The 21,680-nt window shown below is 41.8% G+C and overlaps 1 protein-coding gene and 1 pseudogene across 11 annotated transcripts in view; one reads left to right on the plus strand and one right to left on the minus strand.

Moving 5' to 3' along the window:
- The window catches only part of PDE4DIP (phosphodiesterase 4D interacting protein), a 215,902-nt gene that overhangs the window by 98,975 nt on the left and 95,247 nt on the right, over nt 1–21,680 (minus strand). For 10 of the 11 annotated variants that reach the window (XM_073896034.1, XM_073896027.1, XM_073896042.1 and 7 more), the window contains 4 exons: nt 10,431–10,507; nt 7,766–7,889; nt 7,404–7,579; nt 3,262–3,379 (listed from right to left, as the gene is read on the minus strand). In XM_073896034.1, the coding sequence (XP_073752135.1) occupies nt 3,262–3,379; nt 7,404–7,579; nt 7,766–7,889; nt 10,431–10,507 (495 nt within the window). Of the gene's footprint in view, nt 1–3,261; nt 3,380–7,399; nt 7,580–7,765; nt 7,890–10,430; nt 10,508–21,680 lie in introns of those variants that run through there. The other variant, XM_025872555.2, reaches the window with a different exon arrangement.
- On the plus strand, nt 15,847–16,875 carry LOC112824585 (golgin subfamily A member 7 pseudogene; annotated as a pseudogene).

Consider the following 21,680-nt stretch of genomic DNA (forward strand, 5'->3'; position numbering starts at 1 on the left):
TTATACTACTTAGTTCAAAGGTTGTAATGAGAGTTGAAAAAAACTGCATGTTCGGTCCTCCACATAGTGCTTGGAGCAGGATCAGGACTCAAAAAAAATGGGTCCTTCCTCTTTCCCCTTCCTCTTTCCCTTCACTGGCTAGCAGCATGACACTGTTTCATGGACACTCAATAAAAGCTGGGTCTCCAGGGACACCTGGGTGGCTCAGTCAGTTCAGCATCTGCCTTCAGCTCAGGTCATGATCTCAGGGTCCTGGGATCAAGCCCCATGGTAAGCCCCACATCATGCTCCATGCTCCATGCTCAGCCTCTCCCTCCCCCATGGCCCCTCCCCCACTCTTGCACACGTGCACTTTCCCCCTCTCTTTCTCTCTCTCAAATAAATAAATAAAATCTTAAAAAATATATATTTTCACTGTAGGGGTCCCTGGATGACTCAGACGGTTGAGCGTCTGACTCTTGATTTCAGAGCAGGTCATGATCTCAGGGTTGTGAGGTTAAGCCCTGTGACCTGCTTGGGCTAGATATGGAGCCTGCTTAAGATTCTCTCTCTTTCTCTCTCTCTCCCCCTCTGCCTCTTCCTCCCACCCCCGCTTGCACACTTGCACATGCACACACACATGCCTATACATTTTCTCTCTCTTAAAAAAATTTTTTTCACTTGCAATAAAATTATGTTGCTTTCCATTACCAACATGTTACCATTATGATTGTAGTAGGAACAGTATTAGTATTATTAGTAACTCTGTAGGATTAAAATGTGAAGTTTTGTTTTGTGCTTTCATTACTGAGTGACTTTTTTTTTTCATTACTGAGTGACTTTTAAATGTTCCATGGGGCACTGGTGAGGTAATATAACTTTATATAATCACCTGAACCTAGATCTGAGTTCTGCTATATATATAAACACAATGTTAATATACAGTGAGTTTTCCATGAATTGCTATGAAAATGAAGAAAGGGTTGATTTTTGTTTTGTTTGGAAATTTACCAAGAGTTTTTCACCTTGGCGTTGTCACCCTCATTTACTGATGCCATTCCCCTTGCCGTTTTTGAATTGCCAATATAACATGACTGTATCAGGCTACATTTGAAGCTATGACATTCACTTGATTTGCCATACAGATATAAGCACCTGACTATGTCTGCTAATATAATTGTGCCCATTAATTTATATATTAAAATAAACATTAGTTTATAATAAATTATTCTTGTTATGTCTCGTGTGTTACTATACCTCACAGGGTTGTTTTGAAGCTTATATTAATTTGAGTTAATATATATGGTTGGTAGAGTAGCACCTGGGGCACAGAAAATGCTACAATATGTGCTGAAGTTACTACTATTGAAAAGTTGTTGAGTATTCACTGATAAATAGTTTTAAATTGCACTTAGAATATGTATCTAAGAAGTCCTATGAATCCATTTCTAGGTTTTATATTATAATAATGTGAACCATTTGAGTGTAACTAAATGTTCCCAAGATGTTATAGAAAGTGCTTCAATATTTCTTTTTGTCTAGGAGATTAAAGTGAGATATAATTCTCATTTCACCAGTTTGCCCTGTACCATTCACACTCTGTTGTGGTCCTCCTGGGGAGCAATCACAGAAATTGACAACTTTGAGTTGAGTCTTTGCCTATAAAACAGTCTTTCTAAAAAGAGACAAACAAAAAGGCACACTCTTAAATACAGAGACCAAAGTTGCCCGAGGGTAGGTGGGTGGGGGGATGGGTGAAACTGACAAAGGGGAATAAGAGTGCACTCATCTTGATGAGCACTGAGAAATGTATAGAATTGTTGAATCATTTTGTACACCCGAAACTAATATAACACTGTATGGTGATTACGCTTGAATAAAAGTCCCTTCAGAAACTTTACAGGTATTTCAAGATGTATCTTGTAAAAAGCCTATGAACTTTATTTTCCCCTCCTATCTGCCTAATTCCATGTTTATACATCATTTCCTGAATTTGTCAACCAGAGCTTTCTAACCAAAGTGAAGCCATAGTCCAAGAAGTTTACAAGTACAGCTGAGATAGTGATTTCTTCTGCCCTCATCGCAGCCCAGGCACCCAGACTGACCACCGCCAAGTAAGAAGCTCCATCCACTTACCACTGTACCTCACAAATATTATCATTTTCTATTTGTGCCATGACACAGGGAAGATGGGAAGCGCTGCTTTAGGCTAATTCTTCTCCCTGTTCCTTTTATCCTGACTCCAACCTCTCTATATGTGAACCAATAAGTTAAACCTCACAGCCTGCTTGATCACTGGTCTAAGACCTGTAAGAATATCCAGTAATTGTTTATGCTGCTTGGGCACAGATGTATTCTAGGGTTCTTTTATGAAATACCTTTCTAGAAAATTAAAAGTTGAACAGAAGAGGGGAGTTTCCCCTGAGGTAACTTCCAAGAGCAACAATATAGACTAATACAATTATTTTTACCACGGTAAGAGTTCTTCAATATTAAAACCACAGTATGCACACCTGACACTAATATAACACTGGTGGTTAGCGACACTGGAATTAAAATAATAAATAAATAAAAACAAAATTAACTGAGAAAGAACCCACATTAAACATCCTGTATAGTTATAAATCACTCAGGGTGGTGGGCAAAATTCTAATGGCCCCAATGCTTCCCAGCCCCTGATAGCCGCCGCATCTTTGAGTAATCCCTACCTCTAGAGTGTGGGCAAGAACTGCAACTTGTTTCTAAGGAATAGAACATGGCAAAGATGATGGAATATCGCTACACAGGTATGCTACGTTATGTGGCAAGTGAATGGATATTGCACGTACAGTTAAGGTCCCTACTCAGTTGATCTTCAGTTAACCAAAAGGGTTATAACTGTGGGCCTGACCTAATCAGGTGAGCCTCTTAAAAGAGTGTATAGAGGTAGAGAAGCCACGGACCCCCTCTTTCTCTCCACTGGTGGCTGTGAAGAAGCAAGCTGCCACAACCCCTACAGCCACCCAGAAATAAATTCTTCCAACAACCTGAGGGACTTAGAAGCCGATCCTTCCTTAAGTGAACCTTTGGATGAGAAAGCAGTCTGCTCACACCTTGCTTTCAGACTTGTGAGACCCTGGGAAGAGACCCAGCAAAGCCATGCCTGGACTCCTGGCCCACAGAAACTGTGGGACGATGAACGTGTATGTTGTGTTAAGCCACTAAATCCATAGTCATTTGTTACACAGCAATAGATGACGAACACCAAGGCAAACAGCTCAGGAAGCACTGCTCACACCTCACCTGCACGTCCATGCTGGTTGGGTCCTCCAACAGATGGAGCAGTTGTTGTTTCTCTCGAGACAGCTGTTCTACAAGCTTCTCCTGGGCAGTCAGGCTCTGATTCAGTTCTTCAATTCTTCTGGAGCAAAGAAAAAGTCAGAACAACACTTATGGTCCTGATACTATTATTGCCTTTATTTTTCAGGCCACTCCAAAGACAGCATGATCGAGTCCAGTCAGTTTTTACCTTTTTGGGTCATTGAACTCTGGTATTTTTTCTCAGACGGCCATGTATTCTCTGCCCTAGTGCCCTACTATGTACACAAAATGACTTTCTGCTTCCATTTTCACCAGGTTCACAGACCTCCTGAAGCTGACCCACGGATCTATAGATCATAGGTATGTAACTCTTGGAATAAGGGCCCAGAAGTTGTGTTTCTAGTTGTTACTGTTCCACTCAAGAAACAATTCCTGGATAGCCATTACGTAAACTCAACACACCCCACCAAATGCCTGGGAATATAAAGTTAGAAAACACACAATCTCTGCTCTGTAGAAACTTTTTTTTTTTAAGATTTCTTTATTTATTATTTTAGAAAGAGAGCAGGAGGGAGGGGCAGAGGAAGAGGGAGAGAAGGGGTTTCAAGCAGACTCCCAGCTGAGCGCAGAGCCTGATGCGGGGCTCGATCCCACAACCCTGAGATCTCACAACCTGAGCCAAATCAAGAGACAGACGCTCAACGAACTGAGCCACCCAGACAACCCTTTGCTCGTAGAAGCTTAAATTCTTTTGCTGTGTGTGTGTCAGGGGTTTGGGGAGTGGGGAGACTCAGCGACAAAGGAAACAAAAAAACAAAAAACAACACGTAACAGGAATAGAATGTAAGGAGTGCTACCACGACAGAGGTGTCTACTATAGAGTACACTGAGCGCTACCATGGAACTGTAGGAAAAAAGACAGAGTCATTGAGCTTGGAGCAGTCTGTGGGACGTTTAGGAGAAGAGATTCGGAAAACTGGACTATTTTCCAGGTATAGGGAGGAGCTTGAACCAAGGAACAAAGGCATAAAGATAAAAGATATTTTGGGGGAAGAGTCACCGGAAAAAAGTATCGGGGGAAGAGGTGAGGGCTAGAGAAGAGGCTGGAAATTCAGCCTTGGCTTTAGGTTATCAGACTGTGCACACCGTGCTAAAGTGTACAAACCACAGGTTCCCATCAACAGCTATTCCTCATCTGCTATGTGCAAGGTATATCTTGCTGTTTCTCTTACGTCTTTAGAGTACTAGAGATACCTGTCCTTGGAAAACATGCTGGTACTAAATGAAGTGTTTCCAATTGTCATTATTATTCCTATGTAGGTGTGTAAGACAGTGATAGTAGCTTGGGAGGGAAATAGTTGGGAGAAAGGTGTGGGGTACCAGAAAGTCAAGTAGGAAGCACAAGGCATTTGCTTATAATTTATAAATTAATTTACAAATTATAAATTAATTAAGATTTGTGGATGAGAAAGAACTTTAAAAACTTAAAAACATCATGCAACTGCAAGCTGTAATGGTAATTATGATGATGAGGGGCGCCTGGGTGGCTCAGTCGGTTAAGCATCCGACTCTTGATTTGGCTCAGGTTGCGAGATCTCGGGGTTGTGAGACTGAGCCCGCCCCTCATCAGGCTCTGGGCTCAGCTGGGAGTCTGCTTGAAACTCCGTCTCTTTCCCTCTTCCTCTGCTCCAAGTCAGGGTCCACGCTGGGTGTGGAGCCTGCTTAGGATTCTGCTCCTCCCTCCTGCCCCTCTGCTTGTGCTCTCTCTCTCTCAAAAAAAAAAAAAAATAGTAATTATGATGATGAATGTGGATTCCATATCAAATTCCTCATGGTATCTATGCTAGAACATTTCTTTTTTCTCAAGCCTCCAACTTTACTTATCCCTTTGACCCTGAGTCTCTACAGATGATCTATTCTCCTACTTTACAAAGTTGGTAAGGCCATTTGATATAAACTCCCTAGCTTTTTTTTTTTTTAAGATTTTATTTATTTTTTGACAGAGAGAGAGACAGCGAGAGAGGGAACACAAGCAGGGGGAGTGGGAGAGGGAGGAGCAGGCTTCCTGCCGATGTGGGGCTTGATCCCAGGACCCTGGGATCATGACCTGAGCAGAAGGTAGACGCTTAACGACTGAGCCACCCAGGTGCCCCTAAACTCCCTAATTTATTGGTCACATGTGCATATGTTTTCTTTTGTTTGTTCAACAAGTGTTTATTGGGATATGGACATGAGACAAGGGTCTCAGGGAATCTAACAGGGAAAACCTGAAAACAAATACAATGCCACACTGAGAACTGTACAACAGTGGATGTGTATATAAAACACGGCAACAATACACAGACTTAATTCTGCTGTCATAAAAGCATTCACAGAAGTGATAATTGATGCCTGAGTGCATTTTGAAGTATGAATAGGAGTTCACCAGGAAGGAAAAACACAGCAGATGTTTTCCACAGAAGGAAGAGCATGAGCAAAATTTGGGAGACCCGACATAGCATCATTTGCTTCTGGAGGCGATGTGTGGATTCAGGGTTTAGATTCCGGCAATGCCTGCGGCCACGTTACACAACTCCCTAAATGCCAGTTTCTTCATTTATAAAGTATAATAATCCCTACCTCTGGGGTTGTTAGGAGTATTAAACAACATTATAGTACTCAGCTCAGTTGTATAGTAAGAGTGAAACAAACTTTAGTCATCATTACTATTACTAGTCATGCATCAGTGAAGTGTGAAGGGGTCATGGTGGGGATGAGTCTGGGAGAAATCAGGGGTCAGATCATAAAAGGCTTTGATGGCCATCGTAAGGAAAATGGACCTTACCTCCTGAAGGTGTCGTAGAGCATTTTATTTTATTTTTATTTTTTTAAAAAGATTTATTTATTTGAGAGAGAGAATAAGTGGGGCGAGGGGCAGAGGGACAGAATCTTCAAGTGGACTCCCTGCTGAGTACAGAGCCTGACATCGGGCTCGATCTCATGACCCATGAGATCATGACCTGGGCCAAAACCAAGAGTTGGACGCTTAACCAACTGAGCCACGCAGGCGCCCCTGGAGAGCATCTTAATGACTCTGCCATGTCAGTGATCAGATCTGTCTCAAAAAGATCACATTACTCATTGTGAGTACTTTGTGTGTTTTTCACCTATCCAGTTAAAAACTACTAAAGGCTTTTTATGCCACCATAGTACCATGCATCTAAGAGCCTAAATTATGTGCCAGTTTGATACTGATGAATTTTCCACTTCAAAACTTCTCTGAATTGTTAGATTGCAATAAAATAGAGGGGGCAGGTCCTGGAAGTAAAGAAATAACTAGGAAGTTGTTGCATTAACCTAGACAGGGGCGACCTCAACAATTGTCCAATTACCGTTAGAAGAAAATTCAAGCTCCTTACGGCATACAAAGCCAGCACAATCAGACCTTATTCCCAGTACAGCCTGCCTCCCTCTAGTCTTTCCCAGACCCTCTGCTCTAGTTATGTAGAACTATTTGCTTGTCTTGAAATATGCCTTTCCCTCTGTCTCCCTTGCATAGTTTCTCCATCAGCACAGAATTTCTCCCTTTCCCACCTACTTCCTACACTATTTCTTCAAACTCCTATTCATCCTTCAAAACCCAGCTCAGATTTCAACTCCCCCAGGAAACTTTCAATGGCACCTTGCTCTTTTAGACTGGAATAGATGACAATCCTCTATGTTCCAGAGGGCATCCCATGTTACTTCTATCAGAAAACTTATTGAAATCACGTAACATGTTTCTTACCAAGAAGACATGGGTCTTTCATCTTTGTAACCTTTGTGTTTAGGCCAGTGTCTGGCATGTAGCAGATGCTCAATAAACACGAATAAGTGAATCCATGTCTCTTGTTTGCCACCATTTGACCATTGTTCTACTTATACCTACTTGGGCTCCTTACGGCTCAGAAGTGAGTTCTGTTAATGGATACCATTGAAGACTTAACCCTAAAAAGAAAATCCTTGGTTGTGGGAGCTATAAAGTCTTGGAAATTGTGAAGGTCTACTCTAGGGCCTTAAAAGGGAACAGCACAGCTGGTATATGCTTTTGTAGCCTCGAGAACAGGCAAAAGACAAGTGACAAACAGAGCACAGGAGGCACCTACTTGTCCCGCTGGGCCAGGGTCTCAGTGTATTGGTCAGGATTGACCCAGTCCGTTGGTACCTCGTCCCTGTCCTTGGTGACTCCCTTCAGTTTCTCTGAGAGCTCTAGGTTACACTCTTTCTCTGCTTCCACCAGAGCTGCCATGCGCGCAGCCTCATTCTTTGCTAGCCTGGATTCCTGCAAAAAGAACAACAACTGAGAGACTGTGAAGTCCCCGCCTAGGTTAGGAGCCCAAGACTGGAGATACTTGGATGAGTTGGGGAAGGAAAGTAGGGAGAGAAAAGGTGAATGCCAGGAGGCAGAGCAGTAGGGAAATAGATGAAAGGGGGCCCAGGCCCATGGATCTCTGGAAGTCCTGCTCACCTCCTGCAGAAGCTGGATCTTATTCTCCAGGAGCTCGTAAACATGCTCCGTCTCCTGCTGTCTCTCCTCAAACTGGCGCCGGAGCTCAGCTTCATTATGGCTGTTGAGATTCTCCACATCAGCCCTGAAACCACAGAGCATTCGCCAGTCAGAGCCAGCCATATAATTTAGCAAATGGACCCGTTAAGGTTGTTTCAATAATTCAGAGTCACAGTGATGAGAAAAAAAAAAAATGAAGCATTTTTCCCTCTGCAATTATTTGTGGAACTGCTTTTTCCAAACTTTTCAGGTAATCTTTCAGGAACTCTATTTTTTTTTTTGTTGCTTGTCAATCAGAATATACTTGACTTCCTAGAGGAGGCTTCATTATTGCTATCGCTTTAAGAGGAAATTAATTTGGGAGGTGGGCAGTCATCAAATGGTTCAGAATTCAACATCCATGTTCATCTGTCCCTGGTCTCTTCCGTTTAGACTGTTCCCCCAGAGTGCTTTGCTAATTCCCTGTCTTGTTATTTGACTTTAAAGTGTTCCTTCCATTTAGGGTGCTGGGACAGAATATCCATTTGGACAGCCACAGAAATGCTCTCTTCCTTTATAGCTAGTAACCCACAGACTATCCTGAATCTGGGCTATCTATCCAGTTTTCCCACGGCCCCATGCAGAGAACAGAAATTTAATCTATGAAGCTCGGGGTTCTGGCCCAGCTTTGCTTCTCTGATGTCCTTAGGAATGAGTGTCCAGGCACTAGCATGAAGCGGGTAAGGTGTCACAAGCTTATTTATAGCTAACAACAGCTGCCCTTGATGTCTGAGGATTAACAATTTGGAGGCAGTATCAGGTGCTGAATGATCTTAATTCCGGTTTGGTTTTATTCCTGTTTTAAGCCATTTGTTGAGAATCATGGACCATCTTCTTGTTCTCAAGGCAGAGAACAATATTATGCCTTCATAGATTCATGATAAATCAGAGCTGCTCTATCCAAGCCCAGTGGCACTTTAATATTTGACCGAGAAGTCTGTGTCTATGAACACCAAAGGGGGCTTTCCCAAAGATTCTAGGATTCTTCGGTTGATAATGGACACTACTCAGCACCACCTCAGAGGCTACATTTTCTTGAGTTCCCATATCATTATACAGATTGGGGGTGGGTGTAGAGGGTCTTGGTTGTACAAGGGACACAACTCAAGAAAATAACTCAAGACCTGTAAATAGGCAGACCTCAAGAATCATCAACTTTGACTTCATATTCCTTGACAAATGCAACAGACAACAGCTAACTACAATATCTTGAGAATGGAAGTTATACATTTTCTGAGTAACTCGGCAGGGAATGCCTGATTTAATAGGCTACAGCTGTTGTAAAGTCATAAGGGCGTTGAACTTGATGCCAGAGATGTAGGCTCTGCCACTCATTTGAGAAGACTTTAATGTACCTAGTTTTCTCATTTCTAAAAATAGGATAATGCCACCCAATTAAAAGTTGAACGGACATAAAACATGTTTTAAAAGCATTACATGAATCTCAAAATTTATTTCTCAATTGTAAGTTTTCCTAAAGTCTATTAGCTCATTTAATGACTTATTAAGTCTTTAGTAATATCAGCATCATGTGTACAATTGAGTCTGGTTTTGAGTATTCTGATCTTGTTGGACTGCCATCCTAAATATCAAGAAATACTGCAGAGACAGAAGGAATGCCAGATCAGATTAAATGTATACAGATCCCAGAACAGAATCTAAAAATTATTTTTAATAGCAATTTTAACAATACTTGTCATTGAAAACAAAGGGGTTTTTAATGATAAAAACTATAAATTATAAAAGTAACCATTTTAACAATACAGAATTACATAAAGAAAAAAAGAAACAAGGCTTCTCCCCAACAAAAACTCTAATCTCATTTCCCTGATACAAGTAATATTGAAGAGTTTGGTAAATAGCCCTCTAGTTTTTTTTTTTTTTAATGCATAATCAAGCAAACACATGTAGACACAGAGGGGACTGTTTGTCTTTACACAAAGGGGCTTATACCATAAATATCACCCAGCACTTTTCCCCCTTGCTTAGTCTATCAGGGACTTCCCACCAAAATAATAATATAGAGCTAACTCATTCTTTTAAATGATTGCATAGTATTCCACAGTATGTTTATATCAAAATGTCTTCAACCATTGCCCTCTTGATGGATAGCTATTTCTAGTTTTTTGCCATTATAAATAATGATGCAGTAAACATCCTTCTGCATTTATTTTTGAGGGATAGATTCCTCCTAGAGAGTATTTGGTCAAAGGTAGTATGTATTTTTCACTTTGGTAGGTAGTGCCACATACCAAAAATATTGCCATAATTCAAACTCTCACCAGCAGTATATGAGAGTGCCCACTTTCCCCCAAATCTATGTCAACCCTTAATGTTATTAGCCAATTGTTGAATAGGAAGTTTATAATCTTAGGCCCAGTGAATTTCCAATCCACCTCAATGTCTGTCAGATTTAGTAATAGAGCCAAAGGGAAAGAAAGCACATTGTTTCAGTTTCTCAATTGGCCACAGCATTCACAGGCCAGAGTTAAGGTGAAGGAATTTGGTTCCAAATCTATTGTTCTCAGATTAATAAACCAGGCTCTGGAAAGAACGAAGAGCTCAACTGGTTCAAACTGCAACTCACCATGTTTTATCTAGATGCTGTTTCTTGTCCTGGAGTTCTCGTTTCAGGCTCTCTACTTCAACCTTCAGCTCGATGTTCTGAAAAGCACACAAGCGTTAATCACCATTAATTGCCATAGACCCTCTGTCCTGGAACCAGGTTCCTACTTGAGTCTTGCCTTGGTCCACAGCTTCTCATCTTATCCCAGACCTCTTCATGACCCATGACATAAATGAGATTCACATGGATCAGTAACCCAGTCAAGGATGAATGGACTATATAGCTTTGGGATGTCCCTGAAGCTACTTATCTGTTCTCCCAAGCCATTCATTCTTGCCCCTGGATGATGAACACCACCAAAGTCTGTTTGTTCTCTAAGGCATCAGAGGATAGCGTGTATATTAAAATAACTTTTTCTTACTCATGTAAGTCTGCTTCTGAAAGCCAAATTACTGTATATAGAATCCTATCTTACATATAACTGGGGACTTAATTATTTAAAGAAATCTTGTTGCAAACGTTTTTGAAAACAATATGCTGCCTTTATCGTTAAATTGAATTTTCATAAATTGCATTTGCTTAAAGTGATAGGGGATTCTTATGGTAAATTTATGAAGGAGACAATTTTTGTCGAGATGAAACAGCAACAAATTACGACCTGACAAACACGAAAAGGAAATGAAAACATCCCAGGAGAAGTAAAGTATGAACAGAGATTTGGTGAAATGTTGTCCACGGAACGTCCAGTACAGCTTGAATGGCCTCGTGTATGGTGAAGAGTGGGAAATCAGCACAGAAAATGTTCACAACTAGTTTGTGAAAGCTATGCTAAGATGACTGAATAGTAGCCAGTAGAGAACAAGAACTCATCAGGGAGCTTTAGGCAAAATATTGCCATGATCAGGTCTGTGTTGGGGAAGGAGTTCACAGTAGATGTAAAAAAGATGAATGAGTCAGGAGGCCACTGCTCAGAATAGAGACAGGGACTGTCTGGGGTCAAAGAGGTACAGCGAGCAAGACTCAAAAGGCATTTCCAAGGGGGAATCTGTGGGGCTTGCTGATCTGTAAGAGACAGAGAAGAGCAAAGACAATGCTGAGATTTCTAGCATGTGGGTGGTAATGCATACTATTAACTAAAATAGGGAACAGAAAAAGAGGAGCAGGTTTGTAGGGGAACCTAACGAGGAGTCTGAAAATACTAGTCAGGGATTTGCTTTATTAAGGCTTAGAGCTGAGTACACACAGATGAGTTGGTCCCTTCCCTGAATACGCAGTATGAAACAGGAAGAATTTCATCAGTACTATGTTATGGACTTACCATGTGCACCTCAGTCTTCCCACAGGTATGTTACGGTTGCTTTTTTTTTTTTTTTTTAATGAAGATAATAATGTCTACTCCACAGGGGGCTTTGTGCAGATTCAGTGGGATAAGGGACATAATACCCCTAGAAAACTTAGAACTCTGCCTTGCACACGGCTGCTCAACAACCTATGTTCACTGGCTAATGAATGCCAGTCAAGAGAGCTCCGCCCCACCAGGAAAAATATTTAAATCTAAAGGAAATAAAAATGGAATGTTAACCACACTGGAATTAAAAGAGAGAAAAAGAAAAAAGAAAAAAATGGAGGATGCAAATTCTGTGGGCTCTCTCCTAGATAAGAAAATGAAGTCAGTACTTGAATTAACTTGGCAAAAGTTTCCAGGTCCCTCATTTTAAAGGTAAGGAAATTGAAACTCGAAGACTTCCTCTAAGATAAAAACAATAATTGAATGCAGCATTCTGTGCTCCAGCATTTCAGCCAGAGACCAGCCCAGGAAGCACTGCCAATTTTTGCTTGATTTAGTAGAATGTGGTAAATTATAGAATTAGGGAAGGTACTACATTAGGCAGTTAAGTATAGCGGTCAAGAACATAGGCCCTGAAGGTGAGAAGAGGAGTTGGCAAGCCACCTGCCCTCTCTAAAAGCGTCAACCTCCTCCTCTATCAAAGGAGGATCATAATGGCACCTCTCTTATTAGGGTGTTAAGAAGACTGAATGAAATAATGCTCAAAACGTATATTGCGCAATCCATGACATGCAGTAAGCATTCAGCCAATGTTAGCTGTTATTAACTATAAAAACAAAAATGTACCCTCTCTGACTAGGACTGCCGAACTTCTCAACCAATCACATGTTAAGCTAATGTCATGTCATGGAAAGGAAAGAAAATTACTACACCAAAGGCAGGCTATCCCAGACACCTGCACACAAATACATGCCCAATTTGAACAGTCTGCAGGTGAGCTATATCCTTTCAAGATAAGTAGAAAAGACAAAAGAAAAGCAGGGAAAGAAAAGAAGAAGTAGGAAGGATGAAAAATAGAATTAATTCTCCAGGCTTTGGCATTTGGTCCACTCAATCAAACAGACAATAAAGTTTATGAGGCTCACACAGAACTGCTAAAACAGTCTCATTTCCACAAGATTAGATCCAAATCTTATGATCAGTTATTCCAGTGGATCAAAGTACTTTCACGGGTGTTAGAAAATCTACCACATGGAAATGCGAGTACATAACCAATTGACAGCACTGCAGTCTAACCCTTCTGTAACCTCTTTCTGCAGAAAAATCTCTGCATGGTTTATCACATTTATTCATTATCCATTAGCAAATATTCATATGTAAATTGTCCAATTCTAAGTACAGCTGGAGCGGATCCCAAATTAACTCCATCTGCTTATCACCAAGTCTTGTCAGCTCTTGGTCAAGATATCTGAGGAAATTTCTGTACTCAAGAAAGGGGCAGCTGGGCTGGCAAGGAAGAGAGCCTTTTTACATGTCCCCAGAGGAGTATTCACCTATCTAATTGAAGAAAAAGTTTCACTGATGAAGCTAAAATTAAATGACTGGAAATACAATAAACCTTCATTATGTTAATAACTTGAGCTTGAGAACTTGGCTAATGATGAGTTTATAGATTAACTGTGTTTCATCAGACTTTCTCTGTGTCGCAACTTGTCTTGTTTCCGGAAAAATCACGCCAGTGATAACCAATTACCTAACTCCTCCAAGGTTTCAATTTTATTTTTATTTTTATTTTTTTTTTAAGATTTTATTTATTTATTTGAGAGAGAGAATGAGAGAGAGAGAGAGAGCATGAGAGGGGAGAGGGTCAGAGGGAGAAGCAGACTCCCTGCTGAGCAGGGAGCCCGATGCGGGACTCGATCCCGGGACTCCAGGATCATGACCTGAGCCGAAGGCAGTCGCTTAACCACTGAGCCACCCAGGCGCCCCCAAGGTTTCAATTTTAACTCTACAAATCGATCCACTGCTCATAACTTCATATTCATGCAAGTGTGTGTGTGTGTGTGTGTGTGTGTGTGTGTGTGTTTTAATTACTCTTCAAGCACCCTGAGGAGAGGAACTATGTCTTATTTTGTATCTCTCATAATTTGCTTCTGGGGTAAGTGCAGGCACTTAAAAGAACAAAAAGCTTGACAGCATACAGTCATTGATAAAATCAGCAAGCAAAGTATGTGTTAGAGATTAAAGGTTGCTGGAACCAAAGTTCTTCCCATTGAAGTTCTTGACCTCAGGAAGTTCTCAGTGTAGTAAGATGTGAATTGGGATCAGTGAGTGAGGGAAACGGATATCAGGTCTTTGCAAGACAGTAGGTTATAAGCCAGAGAGGAGCACAGCCTTCCATAGAAGAGTCCTTATTTGACACAAAAAATAAATATGGCCAGATCTCACTTTAAATCAATTCTGTAAACTAAAATAATTCAAGAAGAAATAGGTTAGCAGGAAGAAGAGTCTCAAAATCTGTGAGCAGACCCTCTTATAATTTGTGATTATTCAAAGTGAAAACTAACTCTAAGTGGGTGAGTTATTTTAAAATCTTTTCTTTTTAGAATTGTATCCCTTCTAAGGAAAAGTATAGTTCGTAAATATTTTTTGCATACAGAGTAAATTTGTTTTCCGGACCTCTCTGATACCCCTGGGGCAAAGCCGTAGCTCTGTAAAACAGTGTGAAGTATTGACTATTTTCATAAGGAGTTCAATGTGTCCTGACCAAGGGACAAATGACCGGTCCCTACAAATCCCTAGAAATGCATTTTAGTAGCTTCCCAGTGAATTATTTGTAGATGAAGCTGCTTTCCATTCACCCAGGTTTTATTGTTTATTTATTTAAAAAAACTTTTTTAAAGATTTTATTTATTTGAGACAGAGGAAGAGAGCATGAGCAGGGGGAGAAGCAGACTCCCCGCTGAGCAGAGAGCCTGACATGGGACTCGATCCCAGGACCCTGAGATCATGACTGAGCTACCCAAGCACCCTCCATTCACCCAGTTTTAAAGGAAAAATAGAACTCTAGTGAGTCTAAATATTTGGTTCTGTCATTAACTAACTGTGTGACCTTGGACAAGTCATCCCCAAAGCTTTCTGGTTTTTATACAAATAATTTAAATCAGAGCCTCTCCCTCCTGCCCCATAAGAATTATAATCAAACCCCATTGCTCATCTCAGTTGATGTGAGACACCTAGCCAGAATGTGTTCAAATGCAAAACGTCAAGTCCTTGGACCATAGGGTAGAGGAAAGACTTTATTCAGTCCCTGTCTTTCTACTGTCATCCACTAGCACAGTGAAGCCCCAGATTAGACACACAGGTTGCCCCAACATGTGACAAGTGTCCTTCATTGTCAGGGAAAGGACAATAAGGCGGTGTCTTCAACTTCCATAACCAGAAGATTACAAGCCAAGGGCACTCTTCTGTCAGAGACCGCCTTAGTGTCCAGTCCCCCAGAGAGATGGAAAAAACCAAGCGGAAAAGTTTCAGCTTATACAATACAAAATACAAGGATCCATAACCAAATAACAAAACTCCTCCATTCAGGTCACTCTTTCAAGCCCTACCCGTGTCAGTCCTTACCAGAGGCCTGAAAACAATACCATTTCCTTCCTAGCCCAGTTTACCTTGGTTAGACAAACACGGACTGAATCCACACTGAGGCCGTGGATGGGTTCTCAGGTGATCGGGTATTTGGCCAGATGCAGCCAGCGTTTGTGTATGTGTGTGTGAAAGAGAGACAGAGACAGAAAGGGTGCTCATTGGGAAGACGACAGGGTAGCTGACTTGTGAGATTTGTATTTTCAGCCAATTCTAGTACTCTAATAGGTACTAGAAAGAGCAAGGTAGTCACAACCATGGTCCTCAGGGAATTTGCAGCCTATAAGGGCAATTAACCAGATTATAATAAAGTGTGATAAGCAGAGGAGACCTACGGGCACGGGGCTGGCTCAGTCGGTGGAGCGTGCAACACTTGATCTCAGGGTTGTGAGTTCGATCCCCATGTTGGTATAGAGCTTACTTAAAAATGAAATCTTTAAAAAAAAAAAGAAAAGGATGTTAAGTGACGCCGTGGGTGGTGCGACTGCAGCTGGAGGGCAGAGGAGGCAGCGCGCAAGTCCTGTCCTCGCCATGAGGCTGCAGCAAGCGCCGATGTCTGGGAAGGTATTCATTCAGCGAGACTACAGCAGTGGCACACGATGCCAGTTCCAGACCAAGTTCCCCGCGGAGATGGAGAACCGGATTGATAGACAGCAGTTTGAAGAAACAGTTCGAACTCTAAATAACCTTTATGCAGAAGCAGAGAAGCTTGGGGGCCAATCCCATCTTGAAGGCTGTTTGGCTTGTTTAACAGCATACACCGTCTTCTTATGCATGGAAACTCATTATGAGAAGGTTCTAAAGAAAGTGTCCAAATACATTCAAGAGCAGAATGAGAAGATACATGCTCCCCAAGGCCTCCTCCTGACAGATCCCATTGAGAGAGGACTTCGAGTTATTGAAATCACCATTTATGAAGACAGAGGTATGAGCAGTGGAAGATAAACCATAGAATTAAAGATCCCACCTCCAGCTGGGACCCTCATCTATCCACTGGCCGATCGCAGAGTGTCCCCTACCTCCTCTCCAGAGCATCATTCCTTTGTATCTGCTGCCAGAGCCACGGTGCCATTTACTCCAGGGACTAACTTTCTAAAATTCCACACCTGGAGTGACCTCTAATCGCTCAGCATCCACTTTGTGTCTGCAAATTGTGTAGGACTCTGTAATCTTTTGATTCGTTTCTGAGAAAACACAATGACGCATTTCACTTTTTTTTATTCAAAGCCATTAATAAAATAGGCCGTTGATTAGCCCAACATGAAGTTTCTTTCTTATCTGCCACCAGGATCAGTGGTTCTCTTCATTCCTTGGGCCAGCTTCCCAGGTGGCTCTCGACTTCCACGTCACATCTCAGCCAGTGTTCAGTCTTATTTCCCCGAAATTCATAAAATGCTTTTCTCCAGGATTTTGGTGAAAGGTAGCCTGTGTCTGTGGTTTTGCTAATGCATCTCCCAGATTTCAAGGAACTACCAGTTTTGCCATGACTAAAATCTTAAAGATCTGTTTCTGTTCAGTTTCTCAAACTGAAACTCATTGGAAAAATAATGTACAGTGTTATTTGTTTTATGATAGCAATTATTCCTAATTAAAGCAGTATTCAATGCAATTTCCAGTTATTTTTCTTTGGAGAATTTTGTTATTATTGCATTACCGCGAATGTTGGGAAGATGTAGTATGTGTTGCGTGTTCCTTACAAAAATAAGTAAGCACAATAAAGTGGATGCTAAACCATCAAACATAAATGTGCCTGCTGTGTCCCTGAATGTGTAATAAGCAAGTATAATACATATTTTAATTACAGTTTTGTTATAAATATAACTTATGAGAAAAAAAATTGATAGGAATAATACTGTAGATTGCTAATTTTTAACTGTCCCTACTGGCAGTTCAAATCTTATGATTCATAGACTTTGCTCATATACAGTATTCAGTGCACAGAAATCTTATGATTGGTTCAAGTACAGTAAGTTCAGGGATTTCCAACTAAAACTTTCCAGTGAGAGTCAGGGTTTCTCGTTCTTTTGGCTGTATGTTCTTAGTATCCGGGTTTCTTATGCCCTTCCTTCATCTTTGGGGTTTGAGAGCACTGTTTTGGGGAGAAAGTTCAGAAATATATTAGGAAAGAATGAAACCGTTAAAAGTTTTACTTTCAGAGATACTGTAGGTGCTAATACTGGATTTAATCTTTCAGATTTAGTTTATTCAGTAAATCTCATTGGTCTGTGTAATATTTTAAGCATATAAAATTTGTTTGTTACTTTAGAGCCTGTAATAGTGTGTCTTGTCTGCAATAACTTTGCTGAAATAAGAACACATTAGTAAAATTTTTCTTAAAAAAAAAAACTAAACACAGAGGAGACCTAGCATCAGATAGCTGAACGGGAATGCACACAGGTGGGAGGTATAAATGGCAGCAGATACACAATTCCTGTTAACCCCTAGCTTTAGCCTCCAAAGAAATTACTCCTAGACTCAACTCATGTACGTCATAACTTGGGTTGCCCTTCCTCTCAGATCCCTCATTCTAATCTTTCAGGGAGGAGGCCTATAAATCAGAAACTACAGAGCTGCCGAGGGAAAATAAAGGAGGTGGTACTCAGGGCAGTGTATGTCGAGGCCGCTGGTAGGCAATAGGCTCAAGTGATGGAATGTAGAAAGGGCCCGCAGCGACCCCCTGGCCAAATATAGACAGGCCCCTCAGACGACCTACCTCGACAGAGCCAGAGGCCCTCACTGACCGTGAGCTACGTACAGCCAAGCACAGTTCCCAAAAAAGGGAAGATTCCATAGGTTGCCATGCCTCCTTACCTTCCCCCTTTAAAAACAGCCCCGACCACTGCCTTCTTGCAGAGAGTCTCTCCTCTGCTGTCCTGCCCATGGCTCCCTTGCGGTGGAGTCAATAAACTTCTATCTCCTCTGTTCTGCCTCAGCTGAATCCTTTCCCCGTCTGTGCCACTGGCTTCCACCCAATCATTGCCCTACATCTGGAGGCTCCCGTCCGATCAAGAGACACCCATTTAGACACCACAGTGTAGAATTTAGAACTAAACTGTCCTGGGTTCAAATACAAACTCTCTCACATTCTATTAGGTTGAATCACATGGAAGTGCAAATATTCAACCATTTTTTACAGTTTCACGTAGTTTCACATAGTTCATCCTCTGCATTCTAGAGGTAAAACACGTAAGCTAAGTTTTATTTTTTTTTATTTTTTTTATTTTTTTTATTTTTTAAAGATTTTATTTATTTATTTATTTGAGACAGAGAGAATGAGAGAGAGAGAGAGTACATGAGAGGGGGGAGGGTCAGAGGGAGAAGCAGGCTCCCTTACTGAGCAGGGAGCCCGACGTGGGACTCGATCCCGGGACTCCAGGATCATGACCTGAGCCGAAGGCAGTCGCTTAACCGACTGAGCCACCCAGGCGCCCACGTAAGCTAAGTTTTAGTTGCTTCGGGTGCTAACAGCACTACCTTTCAGGGATATTAAGAAATTAAAGGAAAAGATGTAAGTGAAAATACTTGACATATGGTGGGTGTTCGATAAACATTAGTTTCCCGAAGGGAGTAAGATGCATGAATTGGGAAGGAGAGAGAGCTCTTTCTGGCTAACCCTGAGTTTAGGAACCCAAGAAAAGACAGATGAAAATGAGGTGTCTTGGGGTGCCTGGGTGGCTTAGTTGGTTAAGCATCTGACTCTTGATCTCAGCTCAGGTCTTGATCTCAGGGTGGTGAGTTCAACCCCGCATTGGGCTCCCTGCTGAGAATGGAGACTACTTAAAAAAAAAAAAAGGTGTCTTTGGATTTTGATGGTGGGGGAGCCTGTGGGGGTGAAGGGGGAGTATATGAGAAACCACTGTACCTCCTGCTCATTTTTGCTGTGCACCTAAAACTGCACTAAAAGACAAAAGTCTATTTAAAAATATGGGGGGGCGCCTGGGTGGCTCAGTTGGTTGAGCGACTGCCTTCGGCTCAGGTCATGATCCTGGAGTCCCGGGATCGAGTCCCACATCGGGCTCCCTGCTCAGCAGGGAGTCTGCTTCTCCCTCTGACCCTCTTCCCTCTCATTCTCTCTCTCAAATAAATAAATAAAATCTTTAAAAAAATAAATAAATAAAAATATGGGGGAAAATAGGAGAGGTGTCTCGGGCTTGTTTTATTTAGACTCTGAGCTCAGAGGTCCCAATATACACACTGCCTTGGCGTTCACACTGATCTGTAACTTAAACCCTTCTCAGCCACCCTTTAAAAATCTTGGTGGAGTCCCAGAAGCCTCAGTTGATCTGACCCAACTGAGCTGGCAAGTGAGAAAACATTCACAAATACCAATGATCTCAGTGATTATCTCCCCCTCCCAGCACATTCCTCAGCAGGACGAATCTCTCTCACTTGGCTGGAGCCTCTCTGTTCACAAATAGGCCTGGCTGGGCTTAATTTAGCAAAGTGCAGGCCTCTTGTGAAAGCCAGGGGTGAGGCTAGAGCCCCTGCGATCCCCAGGACACCTTGTGTAGAGACAGGAACGCAGCCCCACCAAAGCGACTGAAAGGATTATTCAAAATGATCTGTTTCCCTCGGCTATTCAGGAACAGGAGCCCAGGGGAGCCATCCTGTGCATTCTTTGACTTCTCTTTGGGCAGCAGGTACAGAATTGGGATAAGTAAAAATTTACCCTAGAGTAAAAAGTTTAAAAACTATATTAATTTTTCTATAGATACATTGGTGCACAGGACACCAATGGCTTACTAAGTATTTTAAAGTTATCCATGGCTTCTAACATGATCTGACATTCATGTCCAAATTCAGCTCTCAATTCTGGATTGACACTTACTTTGATGTATTCTCCAAAAAGGATAAAGCCACTCATTGGTGTTCTGCAAAGTGCGGGATGGAGTCCATTTCTCACCCTGAAGCTTGCATACAAACTGGAATCGAAGTTCTAACACCAGGCAGTCACTCCTCCGAAACCTCGCTGTGTCCTGAAGCCAGGTGCTCTGATCAGGCAACTCTTCTGAAATTATACCTCTGCTTGGGACCAGGGACAGTGCTTAGACTGTAGACCCCAAGCTGTGTGGTGCAGGATGGCAACCATGAGCCACATGGAGCTACTGTACCCTTAAGATGTGACTAGTCCAAACTGAGATGTGCTGTAAGGATTTCAAAGACGTAATACACACTGGGTTGCAAAAACTAGCCACAACGAAAGCATATATAAAATCTCAATAATTTTTAAATATTGACTTCATGTTGAAATGATAATATTTTAAATATATCATTAATATTCATGTCATGCGTTTCTTTTTACTTTTTTTTGTAATGTGGCCACTAGAAAACTATAAAGTACGTTTATGGCTCCTATTACATTTCTTTTTTTTTTTTTAAGATTTTATTTATTTGTCAGAGAGAGGGAGAGAGAGAGCACAAGCAGGGGGAGCAGGAGGCTTCCCGCTGAGCAAGGAGCCCAATGCAGGGCTCGATCCCAGGACCTCAGCCAAAGGCAGACGCTTAACTGACTAAGCCACCCAGGCATCCCTCCTATTACATTTCTGTTGGACAGTGCTGCTCTGTAAGATGTTAGGTAAAAGATGTACTGGTTTCAAGTACATTGCATGAAGACATGCTCTGACCTGCATCACAGTTAGTTCTGCGGCATAAGAGCACCTTTCAGAGTTTTTATGGGTTATGGCATTCATCAACCAACAAAATACAGAAGTGACTCCAGCTAACTACAAGTGGAGCAAAACTATCTAGGGGGGTTGATAAGAGTAACTGAACAAAAATCAGATCACAGGGGCGCCTGGGTGGCTCAGTTGGTTAAGTGTTTACTTTTGGCTCGGGTCATGATCCAAGGCTCCTGGAATCTAGCCCTGAGTTGGGCTCCCTGCTCAGTGGGGAGCCTGATTCTCCCCCCCTCCCTTTGCCCTCCCCTCTCTGTCCCCCCTTGTGCTCTCTCTCACTATCTCTCTCTCAAATGAATAAATAAAACCTTAAAAAAAAAAAAAAAAAGCCAGATCACAGTACTACCCAAACTACGTTCAGACAGTAAACAGCAAATGTCAGGAAGGCAGGGCCCCCTCTGTCTCCTCACAATTGTGTCCTCATCACTAGCACAGTGTCCATACACAGAAGATGATTATATATTCATCAAATGAAAAGATGTTGTTCAAAACAGAAATATAACCCACTCAAACAATTCTCACTGTCAAGAATTTCCTTGTCTTACACTTTCTCAGTTCGCTGGCTTTCCACTTCTGCCAACCCTCGGAGAGACTGCTCAGTTCTAGGACGTTCACCTGGAACACCAGCCTCTGGACCTCTCAGGGGGAGGAAATAGCAAAGGT

Source organism: Callorhinus ursinus, unplaced genomic scaffold (genome assembly GCF_003265705.2).
Source record: "Callorhinus ursinus isolate GAN/ISIS: 27379988/994484 unplaced genomic scaffold, GSC_fseal_2.0 scaffold9, whole genome shotgun sequence".
NCBI lineage: Eukaryota > Metazoa > Chordata > Mammalia > Carnivora > Otariidae > Callorhinus > Callorhinus ursinus.